The sequence below is a fragment of the Cervus elaphus genome, chromosome 24 (assembly GCF_910594005.1).
Source record: "Cervus elaphus chromosome 24, mCerEla1.1, whole genome shotgun sequence".
NCBI lineage: Eukaryota > Metazoa > Chordata > Mammalia > Artiodactyla > Cervidae > Cervus > Cervus elaphus.
In genome coordinates, this window is record NC_057838.1 from 48666439 (window position 1) to 48689339 (window position 22901).

Sequence of the window (22901 nt, forward strand, 5' to 3'; positions counted from 1 at the left end):
AAACCCAGACAAGGGCACTCTAAGCAGACATTTATCATCTTTGAAGTCAAATTGATCCTAAAAGGAAATTTGTGTTTTTAAAAGGTTATCATGCTTGGGAGGTTTAGCTTTGCAAACTAGAAATTAATGTTCATGTATCTGGTTTTTAAAAGTAGTGATCCTATAGAATCCAGTTGTCTACGTAACTCTAATTGTGTTTTAAAGAAAGCCATAATTTCAAGGTAAAAGGAGAAATTTAAAACTCCTCTAGAGAGCTGGACCCAGCTTTTTACCAGCTGCCCCCACCCACGAGCTCAGTCCCTGAGGAAATAAGTGTGTGGTTTTTTAGTCTTTATCTTCCCACATTTGAATAAAAGGAATAAACCAGGAGCCTCAAAAATTAATTAAAAAAGTAAAAATAAAAATAAAAAATAAAATAAAAAAAATTAAATAAGCAGAGCAAAAGCTTAAAAACTGAAGCAACTCCCTAGAAAGGGAGTCATAATTCCCCTTCCTGTTCTTTATTTCAGACTTCATAAAACAGATTTAAATAATGCTTTCTCCTTTAAAGAGGAAAGCAAGCATTGTAACCTGATGCCCAGGTAACTAATTTGAAAGTGAAAATGCCGGTTTTTACAAGCAGGAGGGGTGTGCCTATGTTTCAAAGCATGTCCATAAACTGTCAGTGGTGTCATCATATTCTTTGGGTTATTCAGATCATGGCAGTACATTCTCTACATGAAGACTCTTTTTTTCAAATTTTCTTTTTTTTTTTTACTTGATAGAGGAAAGTGGTCTCCTCTTACCTACTCCTCTCTGTTTTTTCATTGTTATTTCTGTTTCTGGTTGATTGTGATTTCATGAAAATAGACCCTTCAAAGTTTTTCTTCCTACTGGTGAAAATTGCTTACATGTGACCCAATGGACAGATTTGTCCATTCGACATGGCCTTTTAAAGGACAAAGGGTGATTCTAAAGTAAATATTTGATCGTGCCCTTTTTCATACAGGTTAGACAGTTTTGATGTATACAACTGCAGTGGTTTTCAAACTAGTCCTAGTTCAAAGGTTGCCCTTTGACCATCTATAGGACAAAGCATCCAGGCAATTCAGTTAACTTTCTTGATGTCCAGATTATTCTGAAGTAAGACAGAGGGTGTGGTTAGATCCATGTGTCCCAAAATGTCTAGATCGATGACTTTGGGTGGGACAAGGACATGGCAGTAAATAATACTGAACCACATAATGAGACTCTCTCCCTTTTTTAACTGTATTTCATTCCTTGTGGCTGAGTAGTCATGGGGGAACTTTTAGTTTGGGTGGGCAGGTGTCTCACACCTCTCCAACTCCTACTAATCTCCATCTTTAAGTAACAGCATTGAGAACCTCCGTTTTAGAATCTCCTACAAGCAAAAGTAACCAGCTAGAAGCCAACAGTATGGTTTTGTTTTCACTCTTGTATTTAGTTTTATGACTGCCCTATTTTTTCACAATATTGCTTTTCTATTTATAGTCATAATATACTTTCTTTCCAAGTAAATGTATTCAAGTAAAAAAAAAAATGAGTTACTTTTTAAAACATTATTAAGTAAATAGTAGTTCAAGATTACAGCAAAATTCCCAAGGTGTGCATAAATAAAAGAGAATGGGAAATAGCAGATTTGAATATCTTTAATGTCCCTACCTTAGTTTTTGTGAGTTTCTGTGTTGAACGAGAAGGAAAATCTCTTATGCAAGTTGTTAACGAAAGCCCAATGAGCAGCCCTCTCCCTCCTACACACAGAGAAACACGCAAGTACTTCCTGAGAGAATAGAGAGCTCTGAACCAAATTCTCAGGCTCACACCTTGGTTCTCATCTCATTTCGGGAAACAGACGCCATGAGCGTGTTGACCGCAATTCTGGCTCGTTGGCCTGGGGCCATCCTTTGGTGTCAGGGATCATTTCCTTGGGCCCATGGAGGTGAGAGTGAAAGTGAAAGTGAAGTTGCTCAGTCCTGTCAGACTCTTTGCGACGCTGTGGACTGTAGCCTACGAGGCTCCTCCGTCCATGGGATTTTCCAGGCAGGGGTACTGGAGTGGGTTGCCATTTCCTTCTCCAGGGGATCTTCCCAACCCAGGGATCAAACCCAGGTCTCCTACATTGCAGGTAGATGCTTTACCATCTGAGAGTGAGAGTATGGTGATCAATTTGAAGATCCACATCACTTTGTAGAAGAAGAAAGTCCCAGATGTTGACTAGCAGCAAAGCTCTCCCAGTGACGTGGCTCTCAGTGTGGTGAGCAGAGAGGGACAGTGAGCATTAGCCTGTCTGAGACTTGTGTTCCTGAGTTTTGAGCCTCTAGGAAGCTCTTTTGATGGTCAACAATCTCGGGTCGATACTCACCTAAATAGCCCCAAGCCTGATGGTATTCAAGTGCCCGCCAGGACAGTGAAACCTAGTGCACGTGTGTTTAATAAGAAAAAAGTCTGAGGCCAAGGCTTCAGGAATCCTCAGGGGCAAAAGATGACCACCACCCCCACCCCCACCCTTCCTGTGTGTCTGTCCAGGTTCGCTACTGCAACTCCCTGGATGAGGAAGAGAAAAGGGAGCTGAAGCTCTTCAGCAACCAGAGGAAACGTGAAAACCTGGGCCGCGGCAATGTGAGGCCCTTCCCGGTCACCATGACGGGAGCCATCTGTGAACAGGTAAGCGCATGGTCTGGGGTGTGCCCGGGGGGCCACTCAGGCATCCCTTCCCTGATTCATTCATTCAGCAGTTATTTTCTTGAGAGCCTACTTGGTAGGCCTGGGAGATACAGCTGTGAGCAAATGGTTGGAAAGCTTGGTCTTGCCCTTGGAAGGAGTTCTGTCCTAGGAGAGAAGTCAGACAATAATGTCAATAAATAAGAGAAGAAAATGCAGTGGGGAAAAGAGTTAATGCTGGGAGTGTGAGGTGGCTGCAGCTTTCAGTGAAGTGGCTGGGAAGGCTCCACAGAGACAGTCGGGAACTGAGGGAGTGAGTCATGTGATGACAGGGAAACGGGGCTGTGAGGGAACAGCACGTTCACAGACGCTGTGGCAGGAGCGTTTCTCTTATGGTCCAGGAGTGGCAGGTTGGCCCGTGTGGCAGGGCAGGAGGGGCAAAGGAAGAGACTGCACTGGTCCAGTCCAGTTTCATGGAGGGCTGTGTCAGCCACTTGAAGGAGAGAGAGGGCCACTGGAGGGATTTGAGCAGAGAAAGGACATGATGGAATTATATTTTTAAAAGGAGTGCTTTAGAAAGTGGAGTTTTCCTGGACCGTGGCCACCCTCTTTCCCAGGATCATCCCAGGACCAGTGCCCTTTAAAGAGGTGATAGATGGTCATCTCCTTGGGTCTGAAGATTCTTTAGCAAAGTGCATGGACCTCTGCATTCTTTCTAGGGCCTCCCACATTCTTTTCTAGGACCTCACAGTTGAGAGTTTGGATTTGTTTTTTCTTCTAGTCTCCTGTAGAGTGCTCCGGGCTTGGTGGAGAAGGATTTTTAAGAAAAGAGGGTGGGAATCAGGCCTGCCTGGGTTCACCCTCCCTGACCTCTTGACCTCCAAAAGCCTTCTGGGGTTAATGGTCATATATTGAGCACTTTTCTTAGCCCTGCTGCTCAAAGAGTGGCCCCCTCTAGCTCCTTAAGCACTTTAGGGACCCATTCAGGCGTAGATTGAAAGAGGATACATGACCTGAACTGGTGAAGAAAAGGCAACATACTACCTGAGCAGAGGGGATGCCATTTATTTGGGGGCCCTTTTTGGGATGGATTTCAGAGAGAGAAGTTTGGAAGGCTCAGTGGATGAAATGGAGATGTTACTTAACAGGGGAGCAAAAGCACCAGAGTTGACAATGGGGTCTTCATCCTTGGCACCCACCCCTGAGATGCAGGTGGTCAGAGGTTAGGATGTGAGGTTCCTTGTGCTCCATTCAGAGCCTCTGCCACTCTTGGGTGGTTCTCCTTGACCAGCCCAGGAGGGCTCCCCTGAGGCAAAAGGGAAGTTGGGCATTTCGTAGGCAGATGTCGAAAGTGATATAGAATAGTGATGACAGCATTGAGACAGAAAGATGTAAGTTTGACACATGATTCTGCCAGGTGACCTTGACCCTATTACTTTTCCTAACAGGTTTGTCATCTCCAAAATGGGGGTATCGAATACCTAGGTCATAGAATCATGGTGAGGGTGAAATGGGATTCTGTATTGTTACGGTAATTAAACAAGGAGGCCATTAGACTGGGATGGCTCTATTGCCTTGGTAGCCTGTATCAGCAGACCAAAACCTGAACCAGTCAGGGTACCAGAATCTGAGAAAATGACACTGAAGAATAACCAATTATAAGCAGCCAGCCAGGCTTTCCAAATAAGGGGACCACTTACTCTCTGTAGTCACTGAAATACTTTCCTTGCCTTTACTTCCATGACTTCTCTATAAAACTCTCCCCCGGGTTTCTGTCCTTGGAGTACTCCCAGCCACCTTTGGTTTGATGCTTGCTACCCAATTCTTATCAGTGTTGGAGCAAATAAACTGGAAAGCTTCAATGTGCCCCCTGGTTTATCTTCTAACAATACACATACCTCAGTTCTGCTAATGTTACCACACAAGGCTGGGGTATCACTTTCTGTAATGTAATGTCTTTCTTATGTCTGGTCACTTGCATAAATGAGCTCCCAGAGACTACTCCATGAGACCTGGACTTCATTTTCTGTGAAGCATCTCCGCGCTTTTGATGGCAGTGTGTGGGAAAGGTCTAGGGGTGGCCATTCTGCTCTTCAGATGTCGCCCCCAGAGTCAGCCTCTCAGGTGGGGCTGGATTCTCAGGCCAATGCCTTGATCAGCAGAGAGCCTCCCCCAGACCTGTTGCCTCACACTTTATTGTTCCCTCCAAGACCTTCAGACTCTATTCATTTTATCTTGAGCCCAACTGTAAGCATGGGTTATCATGGATTTTGCCTTGCTCCTTTCTGGGCAGGGGAAGGAACTTTGGAAATGAGTGAGAAGATAGGAAAGGGAGAAAAAAGAAGTCCTTGCCATAGTCTGGCCTTAGGACCAGAACCTTTTCATTGGGGACTGTGTATAAACATGTCAGAGGAAGCAGGCCAGAAGCATGCCGCCTTAGAGGCTTCTAGAGAAACATGAATGGTAAAAGGTGGGCATGGTTTTATGAACCCACTCCCCTACCACCCTAAGTGTAGGCCCCACCAGCTCCCCAGGTCCTGCAGGCTTCCTTCTTGCTCCCCAACACCACATAGCATCTTGCTGCAGGTGTTCAACGAGGCCAGGCCTCCGGCAGGGAGTTTACAATGTCTCAGAGATAATGAGACCTCCGCTGTTTGCTTCCTGTCAGCAGAGCTCTTCTGTGTCACCGCGCTGACAGACCTTGCCTTTCTCTCCCACGTCTGTGATTCTTTATTTTCTCAGTGACAATGATCTTCGTCCTACTTGTAGGCCTAGGAAGGGATGGAGGGGGTGGGGGGGCAAGAAAACCCCCCCTGCCACGTGTGAAGCAGGTAGCACAGTAACTCATTTGAAAGTAAGTGCTCAGTAACAAGCTAATGGCGCTGGTGGTCGTGCATCTTTTCTGCATGGCGCTGAGAGCTGGGGGCTGCTGTTCCTCGTACTGACCTGTTTCTGTTCACTTCACAGTGTGGAGGCCAGATCAATGGTGGGGACATCGCTGTGTTTGCATCACGCGCTGGCCACGGTGTCAGCTGGCACCCACCCTGCTTTATCTGCACTGTCTGCAACGAGCTCCTGGTGGATTTGATCTACTTTTACCAGGATGGGAAGATCTACTGTGGCAGGCACCACGCAGAGTGCCTGAAGCCGCGCTGCGCAGCCTGCGACGAGGTCAGAGCTGGCTCCGCTCCGTGGGGCCCGCAGCCCCGATGTCACCCTGGGTTTCACCATAGCCAGCACGTTGCCGTGTGTTTCCTGCGTGGAGGAAAACCATAGGCCACTCCAGCCTCTCCTATTAACTCTTTTGAGAGCGGGTCTAGCCCCATCCCTGGTTGCTAGAATGTCCAGGACTCTGACCTGCTTTACTGAATTTGATAGTTTCATAGGCTGCTCTAGGGCACTAGGTCATTTCAGAACTCTTAAAAAAAGGTGAGGGGGAGGTATTGTTATGGAGCTTTCGATTTCAGCCCAAATCTAAGGGAGCAATCATCATGAGTAATAATGTGTCATTTCTGAATATCTTAAAATTTTGGGTGTCCTGAGATTCGATGGAGCAGATTTAGGTGAGAAGAGAAGAAAAGAGTAGCATGATGTGATTGTCCCATAATCTACCAAAGTCCTGGTGAGGATTCCGGGGCAGATGGCTGCTCCATTAGGATTCTTCTGCCCCATACACTCACCCGGGTCAGAGAGCAGGCTGGGCCGAAGGGGTTCATACCTCATCTTTCCTCCCAGTGGAAGTACACCCAGGTGTGGTCTGGGAGCTGAAAGGTAGAAAACCTGGGTTAGTATAAAAGTTGGGAGCAGAAAGGAAAATGTTCTAAGCTTGACTGCTTTTACAGGAATAGTGTGGGGAAAGGTCTTGGGCAGGGGGTTCTTCCTATGCAAAATATACTTTTGGTTCTTTATTGACCCTGTAAGGCTATGTGGGACCCTCTAAACAACACTCCACTTTGTCACCCAGAGGCCACCTGTATGTGGCATTTCTTCCTTACAAACTGCCCATCAGAGACTCACTCTTCTAGGAGGAAATCTATCAGTCTTAACTAATACGGATTCTCATGCTACTGCTGATGTTCATAAGAGACGCTCTGAGCAGGTAGTTGGTCCAAGTTTGTGATTGTAGGCAGCACCTTTCCCTACCTGCCTCAGTTCCCCCATCTGGAAGTGAGTGCTTGTAATACTTTATCTAATGGGAAATGAAGTCGGATGATTAAAGCACTTTGAAATTTGTCCTTATTGAAGTCTAATTCATACAGCATAGGATTTACCTTTTGAAGGTGTGCAATTCAGTGGTTTTTAGTATATTCACAAAGTTGGACAGCCATTGCTACTGCCTAATTCCAGATCATTTTTATCATCTAAAAAGAAACCCCAGATGCATCAGCAGTCACTCCCCTTTCTCCCCTCCCCCCCAGCCCTGGCAGCCATTCATCTAGTCTCTCCATGAATTTGCATATTCTGGACATTTTGTGTAAGTGGATTAATGCAACATATGACCTTCCATGTATGGCTTCATTCACTTAGCATGATGTTTTTGTGGTTAACCCGAGTTACAGCATGTATCAGTACTTTCCTTTTTATGACTGAATAATAGGCAACTATATATGTCACATTTTGATTAGCCATTTATTAATTAATGGGCATTTAAGTTTCCACTTTTTGATTGTTTTAAACAAAGTTACTGTGGACATTCATATACAGGTTTTTTTGCGGGCATATATTTTCTGTCCTCTTGAATTTATATCCAGGAGTGGAATTGCTGGGCCATATGGTAGTTCTATGTTTAACTTTTTGAGGGGATCTGAAGTGTCTTCCAGAGCAGCTACACCATTTTACATTTGCAGCTATCAACGAATGAAAATTCCAATTTCTCACATTCTCCTCAGTAGTTATTACTGTCTGTCTTTTAAATTATAGTCACCTTGTACTATGCTGTGCCTAGTAGTTCAGTCGTGTCTGACTCTTTGGGACTTCATGGATTGTAGCCCACCAGGCTCCTCTGTCCATGGGATTCTCCAGGCAAGAATACTGGAGTGGATTTCCATGCCCTCCTCCAGAAGATCTTCCCAACCCAGGGATCAAACCCAGTTTCTCACATTGCAGCAGATTCTTTACTCTCTGAGCCACCAGGGAAGCCCTGTAGTCACCTTAGTGGGTATGAAATAGCATCACATGGTGGTTTTGATTGGATTTTTCTTAATGGCTTATAATGTTTATCTTTTTTTCCGTGTGTTTGTTGGCTATTTGCATATCTTTTGGGGAGTAATATCTCGTCAAATCTTTTGCATATTTTTTCATTTGGGTGATTTTTTTTTTTTTTATTGTGTCCTTGTGAAACTTGTTTATATATTTTGGAGTCTAGTTGCTTAGATATGTGATTTGTAAGTATTTTCTCCCATCCTGTAGTTATATTTTCACTTTCTTAATGATGTCCTTTGAAGCATGAAAGTTTTTATTTCAATGAAACCCAGCTTCCATTGTTTTGTTTGTTGCTGTGCTTTTAGCATCATAGCTAAGAAACCATTGCCTAATTGAAAACTGAGTTTTTGAAAATTTACATCTTTACTTTTCTTCTAGACATTTTATAATATTTTTGCTTTTACATTTAGGTCTTTGATCCCTTTTGAGTTAATTTTTATATGTGGTGTGAGGTAGGGGTTCAGTTTATTCTTTTGCATGCAGCTATTCAGGTGTACCAGGCAGGTTTATTGAAAAGACTGTTCTTTTCTCCATTGAATGTCCTTGTCACCCTTGTCAATCATCATTTGGCCATAAATGTCTGAGATTTTTCTGCCTTGATTACTGCAGTTTGTAGTAAGTTCTTAAATCTGTGCTTTGAAATTGAAAACAAGTCTATCTCAGGGGTCAAAACACAAGTACCTCTGAGGGCTAGGCGGTTACCGTAAATAAAGGTGACTCATTTTAAGGTAACAGCAAGTGGTGAAAAATATGACAAAGTGGAGAACTCATCACTCATCTGAAAGCAACAACCCCTTTTATTGTCGCCATGCAGGAATGTATAGCACACGTTGCCAAATACTCTGTTTTCAAAAGAGAAACCAGGATCCCAGGTGTTTATATGACATTTCTCATTTTAAAAAATACCATATATAACCCAAATTGAACAGATAATGGCCAAAATCTCCATGAGCTGTCAGCTGTTAGTCCTGCCTGATATTCTTTTCAGTAGACTATTCTTTGTCTGAGTACACTGTGGTTAAATTAATTACTGGCCAGGTCAGAAACTGTTTAAATGTGCTTTAGGAAGATCCACATGTGGAAACTGATACAGGTATAGAGTAAATATATACATATCTGCTTCTGTCTGATCATTTGTGGGCGGGGCCAGTTTTCCTGCCCTCCTAGCTCGGGGCCCTCGCAGCTTTCCTCCTTTTCGCTGTGTTCTCACGGCTCTTTCCTCCCCACTGACCTCTCGGCCTCTCCACCTGCAGATCATCTTTGCAGACGAGTGCACAGAAGCCGAGGGGCGACACTGGCACATGAAGCACTTCTGCTGCTTCGAGTGCGAGACGGTGCTGGGCGGCCAGCGCTACATCATGAAGGAGGGGAGGCCCTACTGCTGCCACTGCTTTGAGTCCTTGTATGCGGAGTACTGCGACACTTGCGCCCAGCACATAGGTGAGGCCGCGCTGCGTGCTCGTCTCGGTCCTGCTCTGGCTGATCGCCTTTGTGTCTGGTATAGTTAGAGTCCCTTTGGTTGCAAGCAATGGCAGTCCAACTGATGCTCCCTTAAGTGAAAATGTAAATGTCTTGGTTCATAGTACTGGAGAAGCCAAGGAGGAGATTGGTTTCAGGTAAGGATGGATCAAGGGATTGAAGAGAATCTGGTTTTTTGTTTTTTTTTTTTCCCCTCTGTGTCTCAGCTTGCCTTCTGTTGGCATCATTTGGAAACAAGGTGCCTTCACAAGGTATCACAATGACCCCCACACTAATACATACCAGCTTTAGCACTGTTCTCTAAAGAGGATGGAATCATGACTTTTCCAGTATCCAAGTCAGGTCCTCCAAATAGAAATGCTATAGCCCGCCATTAGGTCATCTGTTCCAACCCTGGAAAGAAATGAATACGGGGTTCCTGTTGGTCTGCCTGAGTTATAGACCCACCCCCAGGTGGGGCTACGTGAAGGACAGTCTTACTGCCAAGCAGAGGAGGAGAGGTCTCAGAGGAGGGGAAAATATAAACAGATGTCTTCCACGGCCTCCTCGGAAAACCTCAGGGATCAGCAGAAGGAGGAAATAGAACGGTCCTCTTGGTGGGAAAAGACTCAAAGAAACCAAGTGGCAACTGGCATGCATGTCCTGAAAGAAATCAGCAAAAGCCAGCCCAGCCAAAAAACAAAGCAAGAGAGCCTCAAATAGCTCCGAAGCTATAAACGCCTCAAATAAGTGGCAGATTTGAGATGGTGAAAATCATTTTCCCTTTTCAAGTAACGGATTCGTTCAGCCCTTCAACACTATTCCTGATCATGCAGCATCTGGAGCGTCTTCACTCAGCTCGCCTATTCTGGCACCTTGAGAATGAGCTGCCCTTTAAAAAGAGAAGAGAAGTTGGCAGTGGATGAATGTCTCTGAGACCAGCAGCCTGATCTTCCTGTGGCTTGTGCAGTTCCAAGAAATCTGCCTGGAGGCTGCCAACTCCTTACCTATAGTGGGGAGGTGTGGAGATCATCAGTCTGGGAGCCAGTTTTACCTCACTTAAAAGATTTTATCGGGAACAAAAAGAGGTGGCTTTGTCTCCCTGGTTTATCAGAAGTGATGCAGTCAGATGAAAAGTTAGTTCATAATTTTAAGGGCTTGGGTGCTGATAAAAATCACAGTTTTGAGGCACCTACTCTATCCTCAGGGGTCATCTGTCATTGGAGGATCCATCCCATGGGCTCAGAGCCACCTCCATGGAGCCCTTCTGAGCTGACGTCCCTGCCAGGCTCAAGGATGAGCAGTGCTATGCTGACCTGAGTCCAGCAGCGTTCCCATCTGGGAGCTGGGCTGTCACGAAAAACCCCCTCTCCCCAACCCTTGAAATCTTTGCCTCTCACAGTCAGATGACTCAACTGGGTACCCACCAGCTTCTGTTTCTCACAAGTCAAAGCGGTTAAACAGACACACTTCCTTTATTCTGAGAGCTAGGAAAGGAAAAGAGCCTGACGCTGGGAAGGACTAAGGGCAGGAAGAGAAAGGGGCAATAGAGGATGAGATGGTTGGATGGCATCGTCGACTCAGTGGACATGAGTTTGAGCAAACTCCAAGAGATGGTGAAGGACAGGCAAGCCTGGTGGGCTGTAGTCCACGAGTCCAAAGAGTCAGACATGACTGAGCGACTGAACAACAAGGAAAGGAGGGTCTTGATCTGGACAAGGGGTTGGGGGTGGGACTCGGTCAGGAGAGGTAGTGTGAGGTGCTGACTCAGCACGCTCACCGTGGCTCACAGGGAGATGCCTGCTTGGTTGAGAGGGGCAGAACATACAGACAACTTCCGTTCAGCAGCCACCCCCCTGCTTGTCCATATTTCTGTTTCTTCTGTCCCTTTTCATTGAGACTGAAAAGCCTCTCCAGAAACTGCCACTTGAAATTTTTGCCCAGCAGCTTGGAAGAGAGAAAATACGTCTGTCACCATGGCATGCACACCTCTGTTTTCCCTCTGTTTTCTTCGGTTTCTGTCCTCTTTAGCTTTGATTGCCATTCCCTTCTCCTTCCCTCCAAAATCCATAAAAAGACATCCATGCTTTATCAGAAAGGGGGATCACTGTAGCCTGCAGTATTATCACTGCTGTAGTTAAAATGTTGTCCCTGATTTTTTTTTTCCCTTAAATCCACTTTTCTGTAAAACATACTTTTCCTGCAGCAGAGAAAGGGTGCTTTCTGTGTATCATACATACCACAGTGTCTGGGTGCTCTGCTCTGACCATATTATCCAAATATTCCCTATTTATACAGCCGCTCAGCGCGGACCCTGCATCAGGCAGCTGTTGCCAGGGCAACGGTCCTTTTGCCTGCACACAGCAGAGTAAACAGTCCAATAAACAGACTGAGGCTGTAGCAGCAGTAGACATATACACCCTCAGAGAAGTACTTAAAGGGCTTAGAGAGGGAATAAAAAGGGAACGCTTAGATGTGGAACGGCCGAGCCCTTTTCCAGATGTTTAGAGTTCAGGAGCAGTTCAGAGCACCATCTGACATCGTTGATGTTTATCAGGGACCACGTTCCTGTGCCGGCTGGGCTGCTTTGGAACACGCCTCATCCTCCACTCTCCCCCCAGCGACCCAGCCTTGTGCGGGGCCCCCACCCCCAGAACTGGGCCCGCACTGCTGCGTCTGAGCGTGTTCCCTTGCAGGAGCACAGAGAGGCAGCTGGTGATGCACAGGCCGTAGGAACCAGACTTCCCACACCTCCGACAGGCAGCGGTGAGGCTGTAGCTGCTGGGGAGGCCGTGCTGAGTTGGAGCTCACAGCGAGGATCCCAGGCAGCCGGGTGTCAGCTCCAGGGGACGAGGAGGATGGGGCGGAGGAAATGAGGACCTAGCCAGCCTCAACTCTTTCTTGGACAGCATCCAGGTAGCAGGCTTGAGGGCAGAGAGAGACAGGTGTTGAGACCTCGTGAACACACAAGAAGACCAAGAGTTAGCAGAGTCTAGGCACTGACTGCATCTTAACTCAGTTCTCACAGCAGCCCCAGGAAGTAAGTACTGTTATCATCCCTGTTTTAGTGTTTAGTGGAGGAGATGCAGGCCCAGAGACGTGAAGCCACTTGCCTAGGGTCACACAGTCCTTTAGCGTCTGTACTAAGCTGATGGGTTTCAGGGTCTTTATAACCTGCTCGCATGGTGTGGAGCTGTGGTTTGAACCTGTATTTGTCTGAGTCCTGAGGCCTCACTCTTAAGTACTAGAGGGTTCTGCCTGCCTCTACTCCCTCCAACAACCTGATGAGGGAAGCGTTTTTGTGGGGATTTTGCTTTGTTTTAAATTTTTATTGGAGTATATAGTTGCTTTACAATATTGTGTTAGTTTCTACTAAACAGAAAGTGAATCAGCCATACATCTATATATATGTATGTGTGTGTGAATATATATATATATATCTCCTCTTTGGGAGGATTTCCTTCCCATTTAGGTCACCACAGAGCATTGAGTAGAGTTCCCTGTGCTACACAGTAGGGTCTTATTACCTGTCTTATACATAGTATCAATATAGTGTGTATATGTCAATCCCAATCTCCCAGTTTATCCCACCCCCTTTCCCACTTGGTGTCCATGCATTTGCTGTCTGCATCTGTGTCTCAGTTTCTGCTTTGCAAATAAGATTGTCCATATCAGTTTTTTTCAGATTCTACATATATATGTTTATATATGATATGTTTTTCTTTCTGTGACTCACTTCACTCTGATTGACAGCCTCTGGGTCCATCCATGTCTCTACAAATGACCCAGTTTTGCTCCTTTCTGTTGCTGAGTAACATTCCATTGTGTGTGTGGCGCCCCAGCTCTGGGCCTGCTGTCTCTAGCCCCATCCCTGCCAGTTCTCACTCCTCCTGGGGAAGTGGCGCTGTGACAGGAGGTTGATTGAGTGTCTCACTCACCTTGGGGTGCCCTTGTGGCTTCTCCTGTCCCTCTAAATATCCCCTTCCAGTCCCTATAGCCTGACACCTAAATAAGCAGAGACCCCCTTAGTTTGGGGAGGAGCTCCTAGGAGAAGAACAGACCTTACTCTCCTCTCTCTCTGGACCAGGGACATAAAGATAGTGAGGCGGACACAGAGAGGGCCGGAGAGGCTGCTGTCCTGTTGGCCTTTTGTTCTTGCCCTCCTCCTTTTCCCTGTTTCTTATTCATACCCTCTCAAGACAAGTCTTTAAAGGTTATTCCTGGAAAGTTCAGACTCAGGACCGTCAGCCACCACAGGTGACAGTTCCCATCCATACTGGCTCTCAGGGAAGACATTTATCATGCGCTATGAGGAGTCTTGCCAAGGTCCCCTCCAATCCCACAGTCCCTGCTGGGTCTGCACTCCCGTGGGGGTGGGGGAAGGGGCCCCCACCACTTACGGCTCCCATTCTGCCTGTTTAGTAACTGCTGTCAGAAGGCCTCCCTGTGGTTACCTTAGCAACAGACCCAGGTGCCTCTCTCACTGACCTGGCGCAGGTCACGTGCACAACCTTAAACCAATTCTTGGGCTGGGAGGAGATGTGGTGTTTTTACTGAGCAGTGCCAGTCCAGCTGTGGCTCTAGCCCTGCCCAAAGCTCATGGCCCAAGGGTGGCAGGAAGATGGTGTCCCACCACGGGGTTAAGTCCTGTAAGCGGACGACGACAGAACAGCCAGGGCTATGGGAGATTCCCGGAAGCAGATGTAACAAGATTACATAAACTTTGGCACAAGGAGGAAGTTACACGGGGGTATGCATGCTCGTGCTAAGATGTCTTTGACAAACCAGGTCCAAGTTTTTCCTTACTATGAGCTGAAATCCACTTTTTTCCTTTCCACTGAGCTGCTAAACTGATGACCCCTTAGAGTGTCATACGCTAGTGAAGGGATTCAGTTCACTTGTCCATTTCACATGTGAAGAGGCGCCGGGGCATGAGCCCCAGGCCATGTTCATGGAGACACCCCAGAAACTTCATCATCCAACTTCACTTTTAGTAATTAATAGATGCGCATATGTAGTGGCTCGTTGTCAAGCAGTATTCGTGCTGTGAAGAAAATACAGCAGGTGAGGATGGACAACGGTCAAGGATAGCTGTGAGGGTGGACAGGACCATGAAGTAGACTGAAAGAGACGATTATCAAGGTCCTGGTTAGGAGCCAGACGTGCTGGGTACAGATCTCGTCTGTGATTGCTAGCTCTTCTACACTGAGCAGTTATTTAATCTCCTGTGCCTCTGTGTTCTCATCTGAAAAGTGGACTTAGTATTAGAGATCTGCCTCCTGCAGTTGAGAGGTTAAGTGAGTTCACATATATGCAAAGTGTTTAAAGCAGTGATTCTCACACCTTAGTATCATTATTGCTGTTTATCTGGAGGAACGTGCCTTGGGCAGAAGAATTCATGGACAGGACACTTTGATCTGGTTTCTCTGCCCTCAGGGCATGTGAGTTAAAGAGGACCTGACTGGTAAAACACGGTGATTGTCATAATAAGACACGAATACTGTTTACACGGGAGCCTGATAGTCGACCTATTGACATTTTATTCTGCAGCATCTAGAACCCTGAGTCGAACCAGGGTGCTGTATGTTTCACATCGTGTTGCAATGCTCTGAGCAGCTCGTCACCCTCTTCGTGTCCCTTCTTTCCCCAGGAATTGACCAAGGCCAGATGACCTACGACGGCCAGCACTGGCACGCCACCGAGGCTTGTTTCTGCTGCGCTCATTGCAAGAAGTCGCTACTGGGGCGGCCCTTCCTACCCAGACAAGGCCAGATCTTCTGCTCACGCGCCTGCAGCGCCGGCGAGGACCCCAACGGCTCAGACTCCTCCGACTCCGCCTTCCAGAACGCCCGGGCCAAAGAGTCCCGGCGCAGCGCCAAGATCGGCAAGAACAAGGGCAAGACGGAGGAGCCGCTGCTCAACCAGCACAGCCAGCTGCAGGTGAGCTCCAACCGGCTGTCGGCCGACGTGGACCCCCTGTCGCTGCAGATGGACCTGCTCAGCCTGTCCAGCCAGACGCCCAGCCTCAACCGGGACCCCATCTGGAGGAGCCGGGACGAGCCATACCACTACGGGAACAAGCTGGAGCAGAGCCAGCCACAGAGCCCCTTGCAGCTCCTCAGCCAGTGCAACATCAGAACTTCCTACAGCCCCGGCGGGCAGGGGGCTGGAGCCCAGCCCGACGTGTGGGCCAAGCACTTCGGCAACCCAAAAAGGAGCTCGTCGCTGGCCATGAAGGGCCACGGTGGCAGCTTCATCAAGGAGTGCCGGGAGGACTACTACCCGGGCAGGCTGCGGTCCCAGGAGAGCTACAGCGACATGTCCAGCCAGAGCTTCAGCGAAACCCGGGGCAGCATCCCGGTCCCCAAGTACGAGGAAGAGGAGGAGGAGGAAGGGGGCATGTCCGCTCAGCAGTGTCGGACCCGGCACCCCATCAGCTCGCTGAAGTACACTGAGGACATGACGCCCACTGAGCAGACCCCGCGGGGCTCCATGGAGTCGCTGGCGCTGTCTAACGCAACAGGTAGGTTCTGGTCTCCTGGTACCCTGAGAATGTTCTCGGCGTCGTCTGACTGCTGGTCCTCAGGACTTTTGCATCGTACCCACCACATGCCCTCCTCCACCAGGTTATCAAGAAAGGTGAACCCCCCGATGGCTCCTTTGATTGGATTCCTTCTAAGCGGAGCCTGAGACAGGGGTTAGGGTGCCTGTGATGTGTTGAGAACATGCTGCCAAGGAAGAGGAGTGAGAGAAACAGAAGGACGGGGGGAGGAGCCAAGTGGAAAATGGTGTCTGGGCTGGGGTCGAGCTTCAGCCTGAGCCCACAGGGGTTCTGGAGGATGAGTGGGACCATACGGTGGGGTGCGTTCCTTCTTGGGACAAAGGGACTGATGCTATGCTCAGCCATGTCAGTCAGTCATTGGTCCTGGGCAGCTGGAAAGTGACTTGGGAATGAGTTTGTGGATGTGGTCACAGGGGGCAGGAGAGCGCCTCTCAGCCAAAGCGACATTGAAGAGAAGGGGTGGGTGGTTGTGAGCTCCAGTATCTCATTAGGGAGCTGGTTTTAGTGTGTGGATAAAGATGAAAGAAATGAGGATAGATAAGGAGCAAGCAAGCAGGCTGAGAAGGACAGAAGTGGTGAGAGACACACAAGACAGACAATCCATTGCCTGCTCTTGTCAACCAGATTGTCCAGCTGTTTTGTGTACACACGCAGACAATGTCAGCATTCTGCAAGATGACTCTATGCAAAGTGTCATCTGAGGAGCGGGTCTGTCCACAGTGCACCCTGAGATAAGTACTGATTTTAACAGTGTTTACGCACTCTGGGAGCAGTTTGACATTATTGCAACATCCAAGTGCATGTTCAGTGGGCTTGTCTCTACTGGTTCAGGTGTGGACCAGTCAGGGTGTGAGAGACCGCTGGGTGAGTTGTCTGTGGCGTGTGCTGGGTGTCAGTCCTGCTCAGGTGGGTCACAAAGCAGGCCACACTGGGCTGAAATATGAAAACTGGTCCTTCGCTCCAGATAGATTGAGAAATGCTGCTTGAAGGAGCATTGAGTGTCTCTGCCTTTTGTGGATGGGACACCAGGAGGGAGACACATGTCTGTCCCTTCCAGTAGGGATACCAGAGTCAAATGTGTCTGTCCCAGTGGAAACTGTGGCAGCCTTATGCACGTCAGCCCCCTCTGGAGGGACCGCCGCCGCCGGGTTCCAGCTGGTTGTTGCCGCTTGCAGGAATGTTTATTTATTCAACTGAGTGATGCAGAACTCTCCATGTGCCAAACATTGTTCCAAGCGCTTGATAAATATTCACTCCGTTACATCATCAAAACTCTTTGAAAGAGAGAGACTCTTAACATTCTCAGTTCACAGTAGAAGAAACTGAAGCCCAGAGAGGTTGAAGCACTTGCCCAAAGTCACCCAGCTTTTTAAAGCAGGGATTGAAACCTCTGCATGTGACCCCAGAGCACTGTTCTTACTCGCATCAGGCTGCCAAACTCATCTGAGCTCTATGCTCTCAGGTCTTCCAGGTTCCCAAATAAGTTAAAAATTTGGATTTTTTTTTTTTTTTTTTTAGTGTAAAGCCTATTGGCTGCTGGACGCAAAATGTGTCTCTGAGTTGTAGGATATGTGTATGTTGTGTTATGAACCTCATCATCCTCTCCGATGCTTTCACAGCTGTGTGCTCCTTCGTCTTGGAGGACAAAGAGCAGGCATCTTTACCCCCATGTTTCAGGTGGAAAAAATGAGGCCTTGGTGACTAAGCATGTTGCCTAATGTCATACAAGGGCGCAGTCAGCACAGAGTGATGACTGCCTGGCTTCCAGCCCAGTTTGTGCTGTTCTCAAAAGATTTATATGCTATAATTATTTAAGAGGCCAGGAGATATGTATGTAATTCAGACTCTGAAGTGGAGCTTCTCAAAGCTAGACCACCTGTATCAGAATCATTGGCTGCTTGATTGAAGCATGAATTCCAGGGCCTCCCCTCCAGGCCCAGTGTATCAGACCCAGTAGAGGCGGGGCCCAGGAATATGCATTTTGAACAACTCTCTGCTGGTGCTCACACGACCACTGTCTAGAGCAGTTGTTCCTGGGTTTGTCTGTTCTGACTTGATTGTCCTCACAATGTAACTTAGGAGGAAGTCAGGAGATCTAGAGGTTGGAGAATGTTGGAAAGACCAACTAAGTACATTTGAAGAATATGTAGTCTCCGACCCTAAGGAAAAGGCAGGTAATTTATCCTCAAGATTTTCTGTAGATCCTTGCTTGGGCAAAGCAGCGAATGCCCCTCTGTTTCTGAGAACTTTTTGGAAAGCAGCCCTGAACCACTTCTGACAGAGCTGAGAAAAATTGCCCAGACCAGCGCTGTCTGATACAGTAGCCACAAGCCACATGTGACTATTGAAATTTGAGTAATCAAGATGAAATGAAAATTTAAGGCCATCAGCTGCACAAGCCACATTTCAAGTGCTCACCAGCCATGAGCTGAATTTTAAATTTCATTTCATTTCAATCAATTTCATTTCCAATCACCATGTGTAGGTAAGCCAGAGGCTACCCTGTGGATGGCACAGATGAAGGGAGTGAACTGTTGGGATGGGCAGAATTTCAACCCCATTATTAATCTCTCTGGGCTTCCCTGGTGACTCAGATGGTAAAGAATCTGCCTGCAATGTGGAAGACCTGAATTCGATCCCTGGGTTGGGAAGATCCCCTGGAGAAGGGAACGGCTACCCACTCTGGTATTCTGGCCTGGAGAATTCCATGGACTGTATAGTCCATGGGATCACAAAGAGTCTGACACAACTGAATGACTTCCATTTTCATTAATATCTTTGGGAATTCTGTCCTGAGCCCTGGTTTTTCAAATTCGAACTTAATTAATGGTTTGGAGTACCGGTTCTGGAGTTACACGCCCTAGGTTCAAATCCAGCCTTAAAGCAGTCACTTAAATTCCATGAGGTTCAATGGCCTCATCTATGGCATATGATGAGTAATAGGACTTCCTTTGTAGGGTTTCTATAGAAGGAAATGATCATACACCTAAACACACTAATACAGTCTTTGACGCACATGACTGTCCCCAATGGTTACCTGAGTTTTTATTTTTTATTTTCCTCTCTCATCCTAAATATACTGGTGCATGGTTTTGGCCTCTCAGGATGTTTGGTTTCTGGTGTCTCCCAGCATCCAGCAACTGTGCAGGTTTCCATTTTTAGGTTTGAAACTGCTTCTGTGGGCTCCTTTTCTCCCTAATTAACCTGAGAAGAGCATGGAAAACAGGCCTGAAGAAATCCATTTTGAGCCCCTGTGTTTCCATGGATCTGTCAGCCGCGGCAGTGTTGGAAGGGAGATTATAGCTAATATTGGCAGCACCGTTCGTAGCATCCTTCACCACAGGACTTCACCCTAAGTGCCTTTCACATACACCAAGGACGTGGTGTTAACTAGACTTGGAAAGTCAGTCTTTTTGCTGCTGACCCTTACTGTTGCATGTGAATTTTGCTAGAAAATTAAGTAGTTTTTTGAGAAGGCAGTGTTGTGAACTGTGTGTATCTTAAACCCTAGAATCCCAGGCTATGAGTGAAGGTTGTTTAGCTGCTGAGTTGTGTCTGACCCTTTCATGACCTGTTTCTCTGTCCATGGGATTTTCCAGGCTAGAATACTGGGGTGGGTAGTTATTCCCTTTTCCAGAGGATCTTCCTGATCCAAGGATCAAGCCTGCATCTCCTGATTGTCAAGAGGATTCTTTACCACTCAGCCACCAAGGAACCCCTAGGAGTGAAAATACAAATCACAAAAGGCTCAGTCAAAAACACCTTGATCCTTCAGCGAAAGCTAGGTTTCAAGATAATGGATTTTTTTTTTCTCTTCCATGGCCAGTAACTTGTTATTAACTATGTCTGCAGTGTTTAATCTGGCATGAAGCATGAGCTTTTATGGACAACATTTTTTCCTTAGAGCAAGTCTGAAAAGCCGGGGAGCCCCAGTGGCTTGCCAGCCTCAAATCTCAGCTGGACGCCTACAGTTTTGGTTTAGAAGTGGGAATGAACTGTCCCTCATCATCGACAAATGTAGTCCATCCCTTCTGCTCACTCAGAGTGAATCAGGCGGGCTTGGTCACCATTTACACCCCCCCCTAAATGGAGTCTTGCAGAAGCTCTTTAAAAAAAAAAAACTTAGCTGCACTGTGCAGCATGTGGGAGATAGTTCCCCGACCAGGAATCAGACCCTCAAACCCTGGAGTAAAAGCATGGATTCTTAACCACTGGGCTACAGAGAAGTCCATTGCAGAAGCTCTTTGACCCTGCCATTGTCTAACCATGCCTCTAAAGCAGCTTGGAGCCTGGGTGATTGTAGTATTATAAATAGGAGTAACAAAATCAACAGCAGCTACCATTACCAGCTGTTTGTCATGTACTAGGAATAGTTCTAAGTCCTTTCAGAAAGTAACTCACAACACCCCTGTGAGGTAGATAGAGTTATTTCCATTTTATAGATAACTCAAATGAGACCCAGAGAGGCTAAGTAGCCCGAGGCCACACGGCTTGGAAGGAGAGGACCGGGATTCCTAGCTCCAGAGCCTGTGCCTTGGACCCTGTGCCGTGGCAGGAATGCTTGATGGTGATGATATAAGTGAAGATAATCAGAACAGATCACTGACTGGGATGTGACCTGGTAACAACTTCATATATAACATCTCTTCCAATCTTCATAACAGCCCTGTGAGAGAAGTCTGATTATTATACCCATTTTACAGATGAGTACACTGAAGTTCATAGACATTGTGACCTCCCCATGGCCCCCACTGATGGCCAGGACCTGAGCCCCAGGTGTGGTAGTCTTCAAAGCCCTTATTCTGAACCTCGATCTGCATCTTCACAGGACGGGTGGTGCTCACAGTACAGAGATGTGCACGGTGACTCTGAAGAGACAGGGATTCCTTTTCCTGTGCAGCCAGTTTGCTGATGTGTCTGTTAGGCTCAGGGGCGGGGGGGCTAGAGGGAAGCCTGAAAGCCCAAGCGCCCATGGAGAACTGAACGGCAGAAGCGAGGGAGGTGGTCCGAGGTGACGTGCCCGGGTGAGAGGCAGGAAAGACAAAGGAGACGAGTACAGACCACCCCGGGGCGGGCACCCCGGCAGGAGGCACTGATGGGGAGGAGGCCACGGCCATGGTGCAGGGTGGAGTCTGGGTTCAAGTCACACTGGAGCAGACATAGAAGAGAGCAGGAATTGGGAGTGGTGACTTCAGGTAGATGCCACACAACAGCCGGAGACTGTCAGCTGGCCCCCAGGAAGGGGGACAGCGGTGAGCCTAACGCTAGGGCTGTTCCTTAAGGATCAGCCAGATTCTGTATGGAGTGAAGGGTCAGAGAGAGCTGGGAGGAACAAATGCAGATGTGGATCAGAGTGAGCGAAGGGAAAGATGGTTTCTCTGTTCATTCATTCAGTCCGTCAGCAGCTGTGACTGGAGCGCCTGCCCTTTGAATTACAGCAGAAGGAAGGAGAGCATGGGCTGTAGGCCAGTCTGCCAGTTGGAAACTGGAGTTTGCGGTTTAATACCTATGTGTCCTTGGGCAAACCTGGCTTATCTATTCTGTCTGACTGTCTCCCAGTATCACGTTGTCCTCATCTTTCTTTTTTGTCCGGTGGGGAGCGGGGGGCCCACAGTACATGGCTTGTGGGATTTCAGTTCCCAGACCAGGGATTGAACCCAGACCATGACAGTGAAAGCGCTGAATCCTAACCACTGGACCACCAGGGAACTCTTTCACTGTCTTCATCTTCAAAATGAAATGATAACAGTGCCTTGTAGAGTTATCATGGGAATTAAATAAGTAAATTCCCATAAAGAATTTAGCACAATGCCTGACACCCTCTAAGTTACTGTTAGAGATTACACTTAGTAGGTGTCATGCCTCTGCAAGGTGCTAAGGTTGCAGTGAACTAAAGTGGATATGGCTTTACCCCCCTGCGCCTCATAGTGTACTAGAATTTAATACATAGTAACCATCTAATTGTACTATTTAAAATTACATCAGTGGTAAGTGTGGGGCTAGGAGGGTATACAGAGAGGGCTCTAGCTAAGTTAGGAAGATCAGAGAGGACAGAAAAAAATGCTTAAGGGGGTAAAGGGGAAGGTGCATTCCAGGTAGCAAGAGCAGCATGTGCAAAGGTCCTGTGGTAGGATGTATGGCAAATATAAAGACCTGAAAGAAGGCCCTATAGCTGGTTGATGCACAGAGGATAATAAGGCTGGAAGGCACAGGGGGAATAGTGCAGAACCATTTCAGATAGTTTAAGGGTTTGGGCCTTTCCACTAAGGACAGCGGAAAGCACGTGAAGTCACAGGCCAGCAGGGAGGGAGGTGACATGATCAGGTTTGCATTCTGGAAAGCTGGCTTCAGCTGCTGTGTGGGGAATTGACTGGAAGAGGGCAAGTGCTGATACAGAAAGACCCACTAGGAGGCAATCCGGATGTGCATCCTGGAGAAGAGGTGAAGGCGGCAGCCCCCAAGGTGTAAACAGCCGTGACTGAAGAGCGTGCCCCTGATGATGACCTAGGAGAGGAAATGGGCAGAGCTTTTCGGTGCCCTGGGGGATGATCCCGGGAGGCAGAACTGCGTGGATGTGAAAACGTAAAAGTTGGATCAGTTTGCCTACTCTGATTTTTTGACCCAGGCAAGCATCGGCAGAAAGTCCATGCGTCATTGGCTTAGATACTCAGACACACAGCAGAGGTAGACACCTGCCATCTTTGATTAGTGTTGCATTGGCGTGGCATATCCAGACCTTTATTATCTTTTTATTGAGCTATAGTTGATTTATAATATCATGTCAGTTTCAGGTATACAACATAGTAATTCAATATTTCTATAGATGATACTCCTTTTAAAGTTATTATAAAATAATGGCTATATTTTCCTGTGCTGTATTATACACCCTTATTTATTTATTATAAGCACATATGCATAGCATGTTCACACCTTTAACACACATCACCTACACACCTTGACAAGGAAAGCTCAGTTGCACAACAGCTGGGCATATTCATTGCTAGGGGGTAATGGGGTA

General features: G+C 47.2%; 1 protein-coding gene across 5 annotated transcripts in view; it reads left to right on the plus strand.

Annotated features, from left to right (window-relative positions):
* Nucleotides 1-22901, plus strand: part of PRICKLE2 (prickle planar cell polarity protein 2) — a 338377-nt gene that overhangs the window by 277604 nt on the left and 37872 nt on the right. For all 5 annotated transcript variants that reach the window (XM_043885876.1, XM_043885880.1, XM_043885878.1 and 2 more), the window contains 4 exons: nt 2527-2664; nt 5629-5832; nt 9117-9303; nt 14972-15844. In XM_043885876.1, the coding sequence (XP_043741811.1) occupies nt 2527-2664; nt 5629-5832; nt 9117-9303; nt 14972-15844 (1402 nt within the window). The remainder of the gene's footprint in view (nt 1-2526; nt 2665-5628; nt 5833-9116; nt 9304-14971; nt 15845-22901) is intronic.